At 41.4% G+C, this 15,870-nt stretch overlaps 1 protein-coding gene across 1 annotated transcript in view; it reads right to left on the bottom strand.

Moving 5' to 3' along the window:
• The window catches only part of SNTB2 (syntrophin beta 2), a 107,327-nt gene extending 91,677 nt beyond the window's left edge, over window positions 1-15,650 (bottom strand). Inside the window, exon 1 of the mRNA XM_043599528.1 lies at window positions 15,035-15,650. Coding sequence (XP_043455463.1) covers window positions 15,035-15,614 — 580 coding nt within the window. The 5' untranslated portion in view covers window positions 15,615-15,650. The remainder of the gene's footprint in view (window positions 1-15,034) is intronic.
• Window positions 15,651-15,870: the final 220 nt, after the last annotated feature.

Raw genomic sequence — 15,870 nt, 5'->3', positions numbered from 1 at the left:
AGGGTATTTTTAGTGTTAAAAATAATTTGATTATATTTTAACTCTCTGACAATCCATGATGTATTTGTACACAATCAGTTTATTGAAAAAAAATTCTTTTTACATTTATTTATTCTTGAGAGACAGAGCACAAGTGGGGGAGGGGGAGAGAGAGAGAGGGAGACACAGAATCTGAAGCAGGCTCCAGGCTCCAAGCTGTCAGCACAGAGCCCGCTGTGGGACTCGAACCCACGAACTGCGAGATCATGACCTGAGCCAAAGTCGGACGCTCAACCAACTGAGCCACCCAGGCGCCCCTACAATCAGCTTATTTTAACAACAACTCTTCATTCTCTATCTTATATTTAGAGTGATAAAATATGAGAACTAGAAGGCATCCTATTTTTAATAGATAAGAAATATAATGCCTGTAATGCTGAAATTATTTTTTCCAAGGTTACACAGAATGCTAATGGCTGTCAGAAATGCTTTGCTTTATTTTTCTCCCAAGTATCTTGTCCTCTTGTGCTTGGGTTTAGAAGTATTTTTGGTGTCAGAAGACTCAGGTAGTTTCTGTAACGATCACGTCCCAAGGACTGGAGATATCTTAAAGATCCCAAAGACTTCTTTTGAGACCCAAGCACAAAAGAAATAGAAGAAAATATAAGAAAAAAACCCCAAAACAAAAAGATAAGAGCGGGAGGAAACTGGTTGGTTGAAGAATAACAAGAGTGGACCAGATCCTTCTCGCAACCACAATCTCCCTAGAGAGAAGCAGAGGGAAAACATTTTTCTTGTCAAAATATACATATGAAAATATATATACAAATATATATGAATATATTTATAAATCTGCCAGACCTGGCTACTAAAAAACATCTCGGCAGCATTTAAAATTATTTTATTTCTTTATTTACCAATATCAATGCCATAGACTAATCTTGTAATATTATTACTCCATATCCAGAAATGAAATTAACAAGTACAAAAATCAACTCTATGACACTGTAGGTAGACAAAGCAGATCAATATTAAAACATCTGTGGTAAGCGGTGACTTTCAGAAATATCACTTTAGTCTTTGTCTTATTTTTTGGCAGAATTTATATTTGCCCAGAGCCAGCTTAATTTTTTTCAATTACTTTTACTTTACGTTCATTGAAAAACAAATGCAGTTTTATTCTACAATGTAATTAATAATCTTTGAAGAGACTAATGGCAAACATTTATCCTTAGCACCTAAAATGTAGTCCTGTTTACTAGGGTTTTTAAAAATATAGATAGCCCTTATTGCAATGAAAACAGCTAACAATTTAAATACTTCTACTGGCCACCAATTACAGCAGAATAAGGAGGTAAATCCAAGACGCTTAGTGTTCAGTGAAACAGATTGTATTTCATTTGGGCAAATATTTATTTGTAAAAGTAAATATGGTTTAGAGATGTTTTTCAAAAGTAAACTAACATAGGGGCGCCTGGGTGGCTCAGTCGGTTAAGTGTCCGACTTCAGCTCAGGTCATGATCTCACAGTTCGTGGGTTTGAGCCCCGTGTCAGGCTCATGCTGACAGCTCAGCGCCTGGAGGCTGTTTCAGATTCTGTGTCTCCCTCTCTCTCTCTGCCCCTCCCCTGTTCACACTCTGTCTCTGTCTCAAGAATAAATAAACACTTAAAACAACAACAACAACAACAACAACAACAACAACAGTAAACTAACATAGTAATATACCAAAAATGGAAGAGCACCAAAAAAGTTTGGCTACGGGGTGCTTGGGTGGCTCAGTTGGTTGAGCATCTGATTTCGGCTCAGGTCACGATCTCATGGTTCATGAATTCGAGCCCCATATCTCTCTCAAAAATAAATAAATAAACTTAAAAAAAATTAAAAGAGCTTAGCAGAGTGAGCTCTCAATAACATCATTATTATTTCCATTGTTTTAATTTTTAATTTACAATTTAGTTATAAAATATTTTGAGGCACCTGGCTGGCTCAGTCAGTACAGCATATGACTCTTGATCTAAGGGGTCATAAATTCGAGCCCTGCGCTGGGCATACAGATACCTTAAAAAAAAAATGTTTTTTAACTCTATAGCTTCAACATCTGCACTGTAATAGCAGAAGCAAGTTTGCCTAGAAACCACCCCATTCCACATTTCAGTTTGGCGAGGATGCCAATCTCGATATAACAGCGTTGGGCACATGACCCAGGTCTAGATCACAGTCTCCATCACCTTAGAAATAGTGCTGGTTTGAAGAGGTGGACAAAGCAGAGCTAATCAGAGTCCTTGCCAGAGACTGAAATGCAGGTGCCAGAAGAAAAATGTTTCTTTTTTAACAGGGGTTATTAAGTTAGGGTGATATATTCCTAGACTGCCAATGCCATTTTAGCTGACTAGGCAGAATCAGACTCCACAGCAGGAGATGTTGCAGCCAAGATAATCTGAGCCTTTGGATCCCTCTGGACCTAAACCTAGATCCGCCCCCAGTCTTAAGAACTATGTGAGGCAATACGTTCCACTTCTGCTCAGTTTGGTGTGGGTTTCTGCAACAAAAATACTTCTTACTAAAAACTGTATGCATCTATTTCGATAGACAAAGATTTTTCTCTATCCCAACCTACCTCTACCTTCAAGGCCTGCCCCTAAGCTCTAGCTATACATTTTTGTTGTCCCTGTTATAACGCAGTCATGATGCATACTTGTGAAGTTGTTTGAAATTCATACAAAAGTAATGTTCAAAAACTCAAATAAATGCTGGGAATGATTTATTAGTCATTTCGGAGTGTCAAAAGTTTTTGAAAATTTCCAACTAGCTCATCTGTACCCAAGTGTATTCTTCTTGTGTTCCTTTTATATCTGTCTATAAAGTTTCTAAATCCCTCAACTAACAGAGTAATTAAGACCATCTTCTGATGTTTTTAGAACATCATAGTAGATCACTGTTGTTTATGTCTGCCTGGTATCCATTTTCCTTTCTTCTAGTAACACCATGTTGACTATCCTTGGAGACACCCCACTTTCAGTCCACATAGAACCAGGGGAATTACCCTATTCCCTGACTCCAAGGTGAGTACATGATCTGGGCCTGGCCAATCAGAACTCCTTGCACATGATTGGAACATGGATGAGTGAGGTCCAGTACTCCTGGCAGAATGATTGGGAAATAGGTGTTACAAAGACGTTAGTTTTCTTCAAATGAATTTATGAATTTAATACAATTTTAATCAAAATCCTAAAGGATTTTTTAATGATAAAATCATTCTAAAATTTACCCAGAGAATTAAGTATACTCTCATCCCACCCTGCAACTGTTTACTGTTATTTTTCAAAATTTTCTTGACTGGTATAGCTCACTTGAATGATCAGATATTAAATGTTAAAAGGTTTAGTATGTTATAGTTTAGTATGTTACAAAACACTCAAATAGAATATAATACAAAATCCAGAATCAGACTGCAGAATACAACAAATTAATTATATAAAAGGGTCCATTTCAAATCAATGAGGAAAGGCCAGGTCATGCCTACGGTGACAGATACACAGCATGTGTACTATACCTCACCCGTGCGGCACACTCATTGCAGACATCACTAATTAAGCAGAGCATGCTTTCCTGCTGGACCCAGGTATGGCTTTGGAATCTTTCCCTACATGGCACTCCAGGCAGCCCCATCAATCTATTAGACAACTCATGCAAGAGCATTATTTGACAAATAATGCTAAGATAATCAGTTAACTGTTTGGAAAAATAAAGTTAAACCTCTATGGCAGACCATATGCCAAAATAAATTCTACGTAGATTAGAGTTAAATGTAAAAAAATGAGACCATAAAAAGACTAGAACAAAGCTTTTGCAAAAGATATTCTCAGAGAGAAGCATAAGCTCTGAGATGAGGAAATGTGAGAGGGAGTGATGGAGCAGTGGTCCTCAGCAATGCCTTGGTTCTTGACATCACTGACGCAGGGCTGCTTAGTTTTTTCTGGAGTCCTGAGACTTGTCTGTATCTATACCACCACCATTTTACTTAAACTAGTTTAAATAGCCTTCTGTGCTTTAAAACCAAAAGCACATTAAATAAGGCATATATACTTTCTTTCAGAAATTTTTTTGTTGATCAACTCCTTTTACTACTAATAAAGAAGTTTATGATTTTTTTTTTTTTTTTTAAATAAGAGAGAGGGCACCTGGGTGGCTCAGTTGATTGAGTGTCCAAGTTCAGCTCAGGTTGTGATCTTGTGTTCCAAAACACAGAGCCCCGTGTTGGGCTCTGTGCTGACAGCTTAGAGCCTGAACCTGCTTCAGATTCTGTGTCTCCTTCTCTCTCCCCATCTCCCACTCATGCTCTGTCTCGCAAAAATAAACACTTAAAAAATTTTAAATGAGAGAGTGAGAGAAAGAAAGAGAGCACGCATGAGCAGGGGAGGGGCAGAGAAACAGGGAGAGAGAGAATCCCAAACACACTCTGCAATGATGGCCCCTGTGGGGCTTGATCTCACAAACCATGAAATCGTGACCCGAGCCTAAATCAAGATTCAGACACTTAACTAACTGAGACACCCAGGTGCCCCAGTCTATGACTTTTCTGATTCCCTTTCAAATCAAAGCTTCCCATTTTCTGAGTGTGAAGTATAACATTTTATATACATGACAGATTATTCTTAACTGTAGTTATATGTCAAAGCATTCTAGCAACTTCTAGCGAGCCAGATTACAGAAACAAAAACCAAGTTGGAGTTTAGTAACTATTTTACTCTTTCCAAAAAGCCAATCTACTGACACCATAATCACTGGCACTTTGTTCCTATACAACACCATTTCATGAGATTTGTTTTTAAAATGAAATCAAACACAAATTGTATGAAGAAATCAGCGTAGCTTCCTTAGAATGGCACTCACATAAAGTGACTAAATCAACTGTATTTCTCCAGACACAAAACATTAAGTGTACCAGAACATACAATCATTTCTCTGAAGCTAAAAGCTCCTTTCTCTAATCTATGGGGGGAAACCCTTTAAAGGAAGAATATGCTCTCATGCTGTGTGACCAGATGTAAAGTACTGTTTATAAAACTAAAATTTTTCTTCTCAGTGCCCAGAGCCAGCAGTTATATCACCTAAGTGCTTTATCACAAAGCTAAATGGTATAAGCTTAACACCCTCCCAAAGTATTCCATTTTTTCCCACTGTCAACAACCATTTTCCTATTATCCCCGGAGAGAAATCTCAGGGCTAATTGATGATATCCAATCTGTACCCGCAGCCCATCATTTCATCCTTGAAAACAGTGGCTCTCAATTTTCCACCCAACGTCTCTGATGGATCAAATGCCTGGCTAGCAACAGAAGCGCACTGCCAGAGATTCTCCACATGTGTCAAATCTTTGGGAGCACAGGCAGTGAGAAGGAGGCTTTCTGGGTAGAAAAAGGTCCCCGGCGGATTCTGCTGACCCCTGGCAAAAATCATCTGCTTTATTATGTTTCCTGAATTGCATCTTCGTATCTATTCCCTGCTACCACCACTACCCCATTCAATGATTATCATCTCTGCTTTGGGTTGCTTTTTACTCTAACAGCTGTAGTTTTCCCTACCTTTTGTCTTTCCTCTTTGCATTGGATCCAGATCATCCACTGCTGCCAACCCAAAATTCTGTTCCCATCATGTCACTTCCTGGCTCAAAAATGGATTGCATCAGTTCCCCACCCCTTCTATCCCTTCAGCCTCTTCCCTTGCCTGTTGGCCTTGTTTCCTTGCTCTACAAATATGTCCCAATTATTTCCCATGTGAAACAAAATAAAGAACAACCAACTACAAAACTAAAACGTTCTTTGGACACTTCATTCAACTCTAGTTACCATCTTTGCTTCTTTGATTTTTCTGAGAACTTTTAAAAAGCATAGTCTATTCACTGCCTTCTGCTCCTGTCATTCTGCTGAAATTGCTCTTATGAGAACTTTAATGATCCGGTTCTCTAATTACCAAATCCAACAGATTTCATTTTTGTTCTTTACTTTCTTGGCTTCTGATGCTGATCACATCCTCCTTTTCAGATTCTTGCCTCACTGACTTCCACAGCACCATTTTCTCCCGGCTCTCTCCCTACCTCCTGGACCATTTCTTTCCAGATTCTTCTCCTCCCACTCCTTGCTTCAAATGTAGGGGTTCTGCAGGGTTCCATCCTGGTTCTACCTCCCTTTTTTATTTGCATCCTCTCTTGATGATTATATCTATCCTCATGGCATCAATTACCACCTTACCCTAACATCTCCTAAGTCTTCCTTCAGTTCTCACATTTCTCTTCACTATAGACCACACTCCAGACCCGCTATTGGACTTTTGTGCCAGAATGTCACACAGGTAACTCAAATTCAACACGTCCAAAACCAAACTTATCTTCACCCAAAACAGAGTTCCTCCCCTGTCAATTTTGTTATCTGGTTTCCTAAGCCAGAAATCTAGGAGTTTCCTCCACTTCCCTTTTTCCCTCAGTCCCCAAACCGATCATTTAGACCTGCTGTTTCTATCTCAATATTTTTCAGTCTCAATATCCTTATAGTGTCACAACAGCTTCCTAACTGCTTTCCCTTACCTCATGTCTTGAGCGCCTACACTCCATCTGCCCCTCTGAACTTCCTAAGACATCACTCCCTCACTTATTTTTAGTATTTTCTATTTAATGTTTATTTATTTTGAGAGAAAGAGAGGAAAAAAACATGAATGGGGAGGGGCAGAGAGAGAGACTCCAAGCAGGCTCCACACTGTCAATACAGAGCCTGATGTGGGGCTCAAACACATGAACGTGACATCATGGCCTGAGCTGAAATCAAGAGTCGGACACTTAAATGACCGGGCTACCAAGGCACCCCATCACTACCTCATTTAAAGCCCTTTAAATTAACCTGGTGGCTCCTAGGCCTAAAGCTTCTGACAGCACACACCATTAGGAAAAGCGTGAGCCTACACTCTCAATCTGTGAATATTGTCTAATACATGCATATTATTAAACATCCATAAAATACAGAAATCAAGAAAGAATGAGATGAAGATGAAATAAAAACACTAACATATTTCTGATGATGTCATACTATCATTGTTACTACATTATTCAAACTAGAATATACTCTTAGGGTCAAGTTCATTAATAATGACAATGTATTAATCCACATTTCAAATAAGTCTTCTTGGCAATTTCATTTTTTAGGCTGACTTCTTGACAATACGGTTACCTTGAGATGTGACAAAGAGCTCCTATTAGGAGAAATGTTGGCTTTGCCTTTTTGTTATTGTTTATAGTGTTATAATTGCCTTCAATCCATGGTTTCTTTGTGCAAATCTTAAGGCATTTATTTTGTGAAGACTAATTTAGTTAAAAGCACATGCAATATATATATTCAATCATGCTCAAGAAAACTGCAGTAAGTCGCGATATAATAGCAGACTAAACAAACAAACAAACAAACAAATAAAACAAGAGCAGACAAATTAGTAAGGTCGCCACTAGCAATCCCTTTGCTTTGTGAAGCTTCCACTCTTCCCTTGAGATTTCACCTTGTGTACCAAATGTGTAATGGCCCTGTCTTGTAAGACTAAGAGAACAAGTGTCACCAATACATTAAATATTAATAAAGCTCAAATTCTTTTTTCGGGTTGAAAAGCAAATATAAGCCCCACTGAGAGACCATTGCTTGCACTGCACACAAGGCACTTGATGATCTCTGGCCTCCGCCCATCTTCCCAAGTACACACTTTCCGTACCTTACCTACCACGCTTTACTTCTCTCAACACACCAGCTACTTATCACTTTCCAACCTTTGACACGCTGTCTCCTTTGCACTTCTTTCTCTCCTCTAGGGCACCAAATTCTCACCTCTTTTAAAGCACTTATCACAAACCTATTATAACTATTTCCTTCCTAGCCTAAAGGGTGGGGATTACTCCCAATTTTTAATTCCCGGCATCTACCACAACACCTTGTTTGCAGTAGGTACTTAATAAATGTTGACTGACAGAATGAAAAAGGTCCAAATTCCTCTGGCTGGCTTTCAAGGCCTTGCATAATCTGGCTCCAATTTATCTTCCCAGCTTTATTTTCTTCCAAGTTCAATCCTATTCTCCTCACTTCCTATCACGTGTCAAGTTCATTTTGGCTTTTGCTCAGGTTATCCCCTCAATTTGGAAGGACTTCCATCTACAGGGAAACAACCTGTCCCTCAAGCCTCAGATCAAATGGTCCTTTCCCCATGACAGCACACTCTGCTCTTCCACCCTATAACTGATCATTCCCCTCAGGGAACTCTTGAAGAGGGAGTACTACCCATTTGATCAATTTCTGTGTGGCAGTTTTCTCTTTCCAGTTTCAGTGTCAGCTCTTAGACACCAGGGACTACCTTCAACTTATTTTGCACGCTGACCTCTCACAACACATTGCAACATGATAATGTTCAGGAGATCCTAAGAGACCTGAGTGACTGGCTGTACGTAGCACAGAACAAGGCAGAAAGCAATGACCTGGTTTTAGTCCAAGTTCCACCACTAATTAGCTGGTTGACCTCAAACGTGTCGTTTAACCTCTCTGGTCATTAATTCCTCATCCAGAAGATGAGACTTTACAACTTTAAAAAATCCTGGTAAGATTTTTCCTTTTGCCCAAAGAACATTAAAATTTTTCCTCTAAAAATCAAGGGAAATTCTGAGACCTTTAGTAACTCACTTAACTTTAATGAACTTTAGTGTAATCATTTGTAGAACAAAGATAAAATGCCCATCACTTCCAAGGACTGTGTAAAGGTCAAATGAGAAAATACAGATAAAAGTGCATAGATAATTTAAAAATGTTAATAAAAACGTAAGGCACTGTTATATTATTTAGGGGAAAATGCAAGCAAGTGGCATTATTTGTTGTTCAATTAGGATAGGATGTAAACCTAACCAGGAACAGTGATTGGATCCTTGAATAGTCAGTCAGCTCAGAACAGCTGGACACTTCCACAGCCACAGGCTGTACCTCATTCCTTATGTACAAAGACACACATTTGATCACAAAGTAAAGCAACCTTTATCCCGGAAGAATTACACAGCAGGTAATATATTAAAGTTACTGAGTTATCAGTTAAGATCTAAATTAAAGCCTGGTTTTGGTTTCTAAAAATGTTCTTAGAATTTTCATAACCACTCTATGTTAGAATCAATAAACTTCTCATATTTTGATAATAATTTGGGGGACATATTTTAGCACGAGACTCTATGAGAAGTAAACTGGTTACAAAAACATAGTTTCTCATATAAACATGTCTAATCATTCAAGTGAAACATGATGAGGCTAGTTAAACAAAAAGAAAGGAACACAGAAACACAAACTTCCTGACAATTTAGATGTTCTTGTAGAGATAAATTAATGACTACACACACAAAATCTCAAAGAAAATGTAGAATGTTTTCCTTAGAAGACTCCCAACTTGTCCAACATACACTGAAGAAACTGGCAGTATAGGAATCCAAACTAGCTTCTTTAACTTAGCAGCCTAGTAATGTCAGCAATATGTTACATGTCCCCTAACACACACAAAGAACCATATTATATGGAACACTGAAAATCTCAAGCCATTCTGGATACAAAAATTATTTTCAATTTTCAAGATACGTTTCATGCCAGTCCACTTCCTCTATACACTTAACCATTTTCTTTTCAGTAAATTTGATAACAAAACTTAGAATTACATTTAGGCAATAAATGACTTTCCAACAATATTCCAACGAGAATTGCTTCAAAAGTACTGATCATTTCTCAAATTATCAAACTTTTTTTTAATGTTTATTTATTTTGAGTGCAGGAGAGTGTGTGTATGCCAGCAGGGAAGGGGCAGAGAGAGGGAGAGAGAGAATCCTAAGCAGGCTCTGTGCTGTCAGCACAGAGACTTAGGTGGGGCTCAAACTCACAAATCCTGAGATCATGACCTGAACTGAAATCAAAAGTCACATTCTTAACCAAGTGAGCTATCTAGGCATCCTTAAAATATCAAACCTTAAGTTGAACACTTTAAAACTGTCTTCCCTAACCTCTTCTGGAACATTTTCCAATGTATAGTCTAATTTATGTTCACTTAGTTTATTTCATAGCCCTAAAAAATATAAATGCTAGAAGCTACTTAGACCCTATTTTTAGCACTCAGGACACACTAAATTCAACATCTAATATCTGACAGGTGAGTAGTCACCTCTTTATGCTTAAAATCTGAATAACTCTGCATGGCATATCTTAGTATCAATGCTAACAGTCACTAGCTAAAACTGCAAGTACACAGTGAGTAGCAAATTTTAAGGTTCTGAGTGATAAAATCACTTCTTGACCTTTTGGCTAAAATCAAGGGTAAGGTATGGGGGTGCCTGGGCGGTTCTGTTGGTTAAGTGTCCAACTTCAGCTCAGGTCATGATCTCACGGTTTGTGGGTTTGAGCCCCGCGTCGAACTCTGTGCTGACAGCTCAGAGCTTGGAGCCTTCTAAGGATTCTATGTCTCCCCTCTCCCTGCCCCTTCCCCGCTCATGCTCTCTGTCTCAAAAATAAAATAATAAAAAAAATTTAAAATCAAGGGTAAGATTCTACAATAAATAAATAAATATATACAATAACAATAAATAAAATAAAAAAGAAAAAGAAAACAAAAAAATTAGAAAAAAATCAAGGGTAATGTTCTGAATGGTAAATGTGAAGAAGAAAAAATCAGAGGAAGAGGAAACTAAATGCAAAATTTTTTAAGTTTATTTATTTACTTTAAGAGAGAGAACACATGAGCAGAGGAGGGATAGAGAGAGAGGGAGAAAAGATGAGCAGAGGAAGGACGGAGAGAGAGGCAGAAAAGATAAAGAATCTCAATCGGTCTCCGCGCTGCCAGCGCAGAGCCCAGGGCGGAGCTCAGTGCGGGGCACAAATTCAAGAGCCATGATATCATGACCTGAGCTGAAATCAAGAGCTGGACACTTAACCGACTGAGCCACCTAGGTGCCCCTAAATGCAAATTTAAAAATAAAAATGTTGGCCTATACAAGAGATGTTAGGAAAATAGGAAAACAAGAATCTTTGCTTCTAAGAAATGCAAACTCATTTCTTTCTTTCTTTCTTTTTTTTTTTTTTAATGTCTATTTATTTTTGAGAGAGAGACAGAAAGCAAGCAGGGGAAGGACAGAGAGGGAGAGGGAGACACAGAATCCGAAGCAGGCTCCAGGCTCCAAGCTGCCAGCATAGAGCCCGACACGGGGCTCGAACCCATGAACCATGAGATCATGGCCTGAGCCGAAGCTGGACGCTTAACCAACCGAGCCACACAGGTGCCCCGCAAACTCATTTCTTAACCTGTTCGCCTAAAGTAATTCTTTTTCTTACCATGTTTTTCTTTTCAAGTAAAATGGAACCTTGGATTTTAACTTGTTATCCTGGCTACTCTGAGAGTGCTCGTGTTAATTCAGAGCATACCTTCATGACCCAGTCCTACCTTCCTCATTCAGAGTTTTGTTTTTGTTATTGTAGATTACTGCCATATTCCCAGTCCCCAAAAAAGCATCCAGCACAAAAACTATCAAATGAATAACAACCCTTTGAAGGAGGTATTATCATCCTGGTTTTTCACATGAGGAAACCAAGGCTTAGCAAGGTTGAGTAACTTGCCTAGGGGTTACAAACCACTACTCAGAAACAGACCCACGTCTGTCTGACCACAAAGTCCTCACTTGTATTTACCCTCACCGGGCAGAATAACTTCCTAATGTTTCTCATTTGTGTGTATTTTCTGGTGGCAGCTTTCTCTTAGGGGAAACTTTAGCTTCACCATCAACCTTTTCCCAGGCATCCTCAACCTCTGATCCCCATTAAGGTCTTCTATACATCTCTCCTTCCTTTGTGTCCTCTCCAGAGTTCTATTATAACATCACTTTAGCCCTTTGCTGCGGTTATTTCTCCCCTCTCTTTCTTATGTCAACTCCAAACTTCCTGAGGGCAGGAATCAGGGAACTTCAAGCGCCTCTGACACATGGCAGAGTTGAGTAATGTTTGATGTATGAATGAATAATCCTGACAAATCCATGGGATAATAAGGAGCCCTTTAGCTCAGTTCCCTAACCACAGGCAACCAGAGACTACTGCTTTCCTTTACCAGGGGGTGGCAAGGGCATGCCTAAGATTCCCTGCCCACACCACAAAAGAGTATCACCGTGCTGCTTAAGACAGCTTTTCAAGTTTTGAGACATCTAATGGAGGAACACTACGGTTCCAAAACTTGAAGGGCTAAGCATAAAATCTATCTTTTAGAAGTGGCCTACCTGGATGGAACAATAGCTCTCGATTTTAAATAATGTTTGCTTCAATTAAATGACTGTTTTCAGTGATTTTGCATATTGTAAATAATTTTATTTTTATATCTCTTTGTCTTGAAAGTGCAATTGCATACTTCCACACACATATAAGGACAAAAACTACTTGCCCTTTTTTTTTTTTTTTCCAAAAACTACTTGTCTTTTACAAATTAGGAAAATAAAGTAGAACCTGTGTGTTAGGTAAAAAGGCACTCAATAAATATCTTACTATGCTGCTGTTTGTAAATCCTCCTTCTAAAAACACATGTGGCCTATTTTAGACTAATGAATACTGGGAAACATTTACTAGATGATTTTCATTTAACTGGTATGAATACCAGGTTCAAAATATACCTAAACAAAAGCTGTGTTTTTAAAAAAATATATGGTGTAGGGGCACCTGGGTGGCTCAGTCGGCTAAGCCTCTGACTTCAGCTCAGGTCACGACCTCACTGCTCCTGAGTTTGAGCCCTGCATCGGCCGGCCTTCTGCTGTCAGTGTGAGGTCCACTTTTGCTTCCTGTCTCCCTCTCTCTCTGACCCTCCCCAGCTCGTGCTTTCTGTCTACAAAATAAAATAAAAAATAAAAATATGTGGTGTAAAGAGATGAAATATCTGTCCGTTACCACCGAGTACTACATAAACAGTACTACTTCAATATTCTGGCTCTGGGGCTCCTGGCTGACTCAGTTGAGCGCTGACTTTGGCTCAGGTCACGATCTCATGGTTTGTGGGTTCCAGCCCCGAGTCCGGCTCTCTGCTGACAGCTCAGACCCTGGAGCCTGGTTTGTATTCTGTGTCTTCCTCTCTTTCTGCCCCTCCCCCCCTCAAAACTAAAATAAACATTAAAAAAAATTCTGGCTCTAAGAATTTATAACCAAATGCACATCGAGACCAATTTCAAGGTACATATTTAAGGTTACAATTTTTAAAATAATTTTTTTAAGTTCCTTTTACTCATTTTGAGAAACAGAGAGCACAGGAGGGGCAGAGACAGAATCCAAAGCAGGCTCCACATTGTCAGCATGGAGCCCGATATGGGGCTCAAACTCACCAACCATGAGCTCATGCATGACCCGAGCTAAAATCAAGACTTGACCGCTTAACCAACTGAGCCACCCAGGCATCCCGGTTACAATTTTTTTTTTTTTATATACCCACTACCCAAGCCACAGTCTACAATTTTACTCCATTTATTAACACTAATTTCTGAGAAGTGTCTGGTCCCACCTATAGTGAGATATAAATAATACTTGTAAATAGAATATTATAAAGATGGGACACGGAAATTTCACACTTGGAGCACATACAAACTAACATTTTCCCAAATATTTACAAGCAGATTTGGAAAAAAAAAAAAAAAAAAGTGAAAATCACTTTGCCAAGCTGGACTTCTGACCTCTCAGTTTGTGACTGGCCTCCCATTCCCCAAGTCCCTTCTGTTCTTCCTCTGCCAGGAATACCCTCCTGACTCATCTCTGCCCGTCTATGTCCATTACTTCCTTGGAGACCAGGCTCAAGATTCAGCTCCTTGAAAAAGGCCTCCCTGACGAATCCTGATTTCCACTGCTTCCTAACTTTGCATTTCCTTGGCATTTATATATAGTTTGCATTACATAATCAGTAACTTGTAAGTTGTTTTGCATTTTTCCATCATGTCCCCAACTAGAGACCAAATACAGAAACATTATCTGTTATATCCTCGTCTACATAGCCAGTAATAAATGCTTCTTGAATGACTGAATCACCAGTGAAAGAAAGCCAATTGCTCACCAATTTCTGAAGTAAGCCAACTGGCTTTTCAGATCACATTTACAATACTCCACCACCTCCAATATGCATGGGTCCTTCAAAGAAATGAGATTTAATTTGGCCTGCCATAAATCATCACGAAGGATCCAGGTTACGGATCACTATACACTTAAAGTAAAAGTAGTGGCTATTCAAACCTATCTTGAGATTTAACATTTCAGGCTTCATTTAAAGCCTTGAAGCAGCATGCCTGTGAATGGTAGGAAGCTGGCACCGGTCTCGTGCAAAAGGGGCAAAACTCTAGTTGGCAGTAAATGTTCAAACACGTGAGCCTCCACTGTTAAACAAGGCTCATTAGCCACACGAACTTGCTGTTTCAGCTTTCCGTCTTCAATGAAGTGCTATGATCTCTTTTGGTTATTGTTGAGAGCCAATGATGGGTTAAATTCCCATAAATTAACCAGTAGTTTTGGTGGTTTGCCCAAGCATACCACTGGCATGGGTGTGGGTGATTTATTTATTTATTTATTTATTTATTTATTTTAACAGACCCTCTCGCCCCAGGAAGCCAGATGTGAATGAAGAAAGCGCCAACCGGGCACTTCTCGGGAGGCAAACCTAGACCTCCAGGACTCGAGCCCTTCAGTTTCCCCCTAGTTCTTAGTGTCAGCTTATCGTGCAGAGGCGGGGCTTCAAGCGCGGCTGCTTTTTACTAAATCTCAACCGAGTCTTCCTTAGGGACTGAAAGCCAACTTCTCCTGCAAGGACCATCAGTTTTTCCATACTCAAAGCCCTAGCAAGCAGAGTCAAGGAGGAGCCGGGCCACTAGCGCAAGGAGCCGAGGACGCGGAGGGGGAGGGACCGGACCCACTCCGTAAAGGGCAGGATAGAAGAAACAAAGTGAGCGCCGGCCGGCCCAGCGCCGCCCGCCCGGCCGCCCGCCCGCCGCCCGTCGGCCCTGCTCACCCTCCAGCAGCACCTCCTTGCCCGCGCGCTTCAGCGCCTGCACGGCCTGGTCGTGGGTGGCCTGGCGCAGGTCGGTGCCGTTCACCGACAGGATGGCGTCGCCCAGCCGCAACGCTCGGCTCTGGTCGGCCGCCAGCCCCGGGAAGATCTTGGAGATGAGGATGGGCATCCGGTTCTCGCGGCCGCCCTTGATGCTGATGCCCAGGCCGCCCGCCTCCTGCTTCACTACCCGCACCCGGCGCACGGGCGGCGACGCGCCCGCCTCGCCCGCCGGGCCCCGCGGCGGCGCGGGCGGGCTCGGGGGACCCAGGCCGCGGCTGGGACTCCCAGGCAGCGAGTCGCCGGCGCCACCGCCGTTCGGGAGGCCGTTGAAGGCGGCCGCCGCCGGCCCTAGAGAGGGCTCGGACTCAGCCGCCGCTGCGTCGCCGGTGAGGCTTAGGCTCTCTCCGCTGAGCTCGGCCACCACCCGAACCCAGCGCTCCCTTAGGAGCAGCTCCACAAGCCCCGCTTTGGTGGCCCGCGTCCACACCGCCATGGCCTGCCCCGCTCCCGCCGCCGCAGTCGCCGCAGCTACCCTCATTCCAGTCAGGCAGCCTCGGCGCTTCCCCCTTCCCGCCCGAGGGGGCGGGCCCGGCCCCCCCCCCACCGACCCGCGGTCGTTTATTATTCATGAGGGGCCACGCCCATCGTCCGGAGGGGCGGGGAGCGGCGGGCGGAGCTGCTTCCGGAAGGTTAAGTTGCAGCGCTTAGGCTGGTTCTTTGCAGCTCGCTGGATGTGGACAGCCTGAGCGCTTTGGGGCTCCATCTCAGGTTCTCCTCCTTCGTTTCGTCTCCAA

The sequence above is a fragment of the Prionailurus bengalensis genome, chromosome E2 (genome assembly GCF_016509475.1).
Source record: "Prionailurus bengalensis isolate Pbe53 chromosome E2, Fcat_Pben_1.1_paternal_pri, whole genome shotgun sequence".
Taxonomy (NCBI): domain Eukaryota; kingdom Metazoa; phylum Chordata; class Mammalia; order Carnivora; family Felidae; genus Prionailurus; species Prionailurus bengalensis.
The sequence above is the reverse complement of the archived record's forward strand: the minus strand, read 5'-3'. Positions and strand labels throughout refer to the sequence as shown.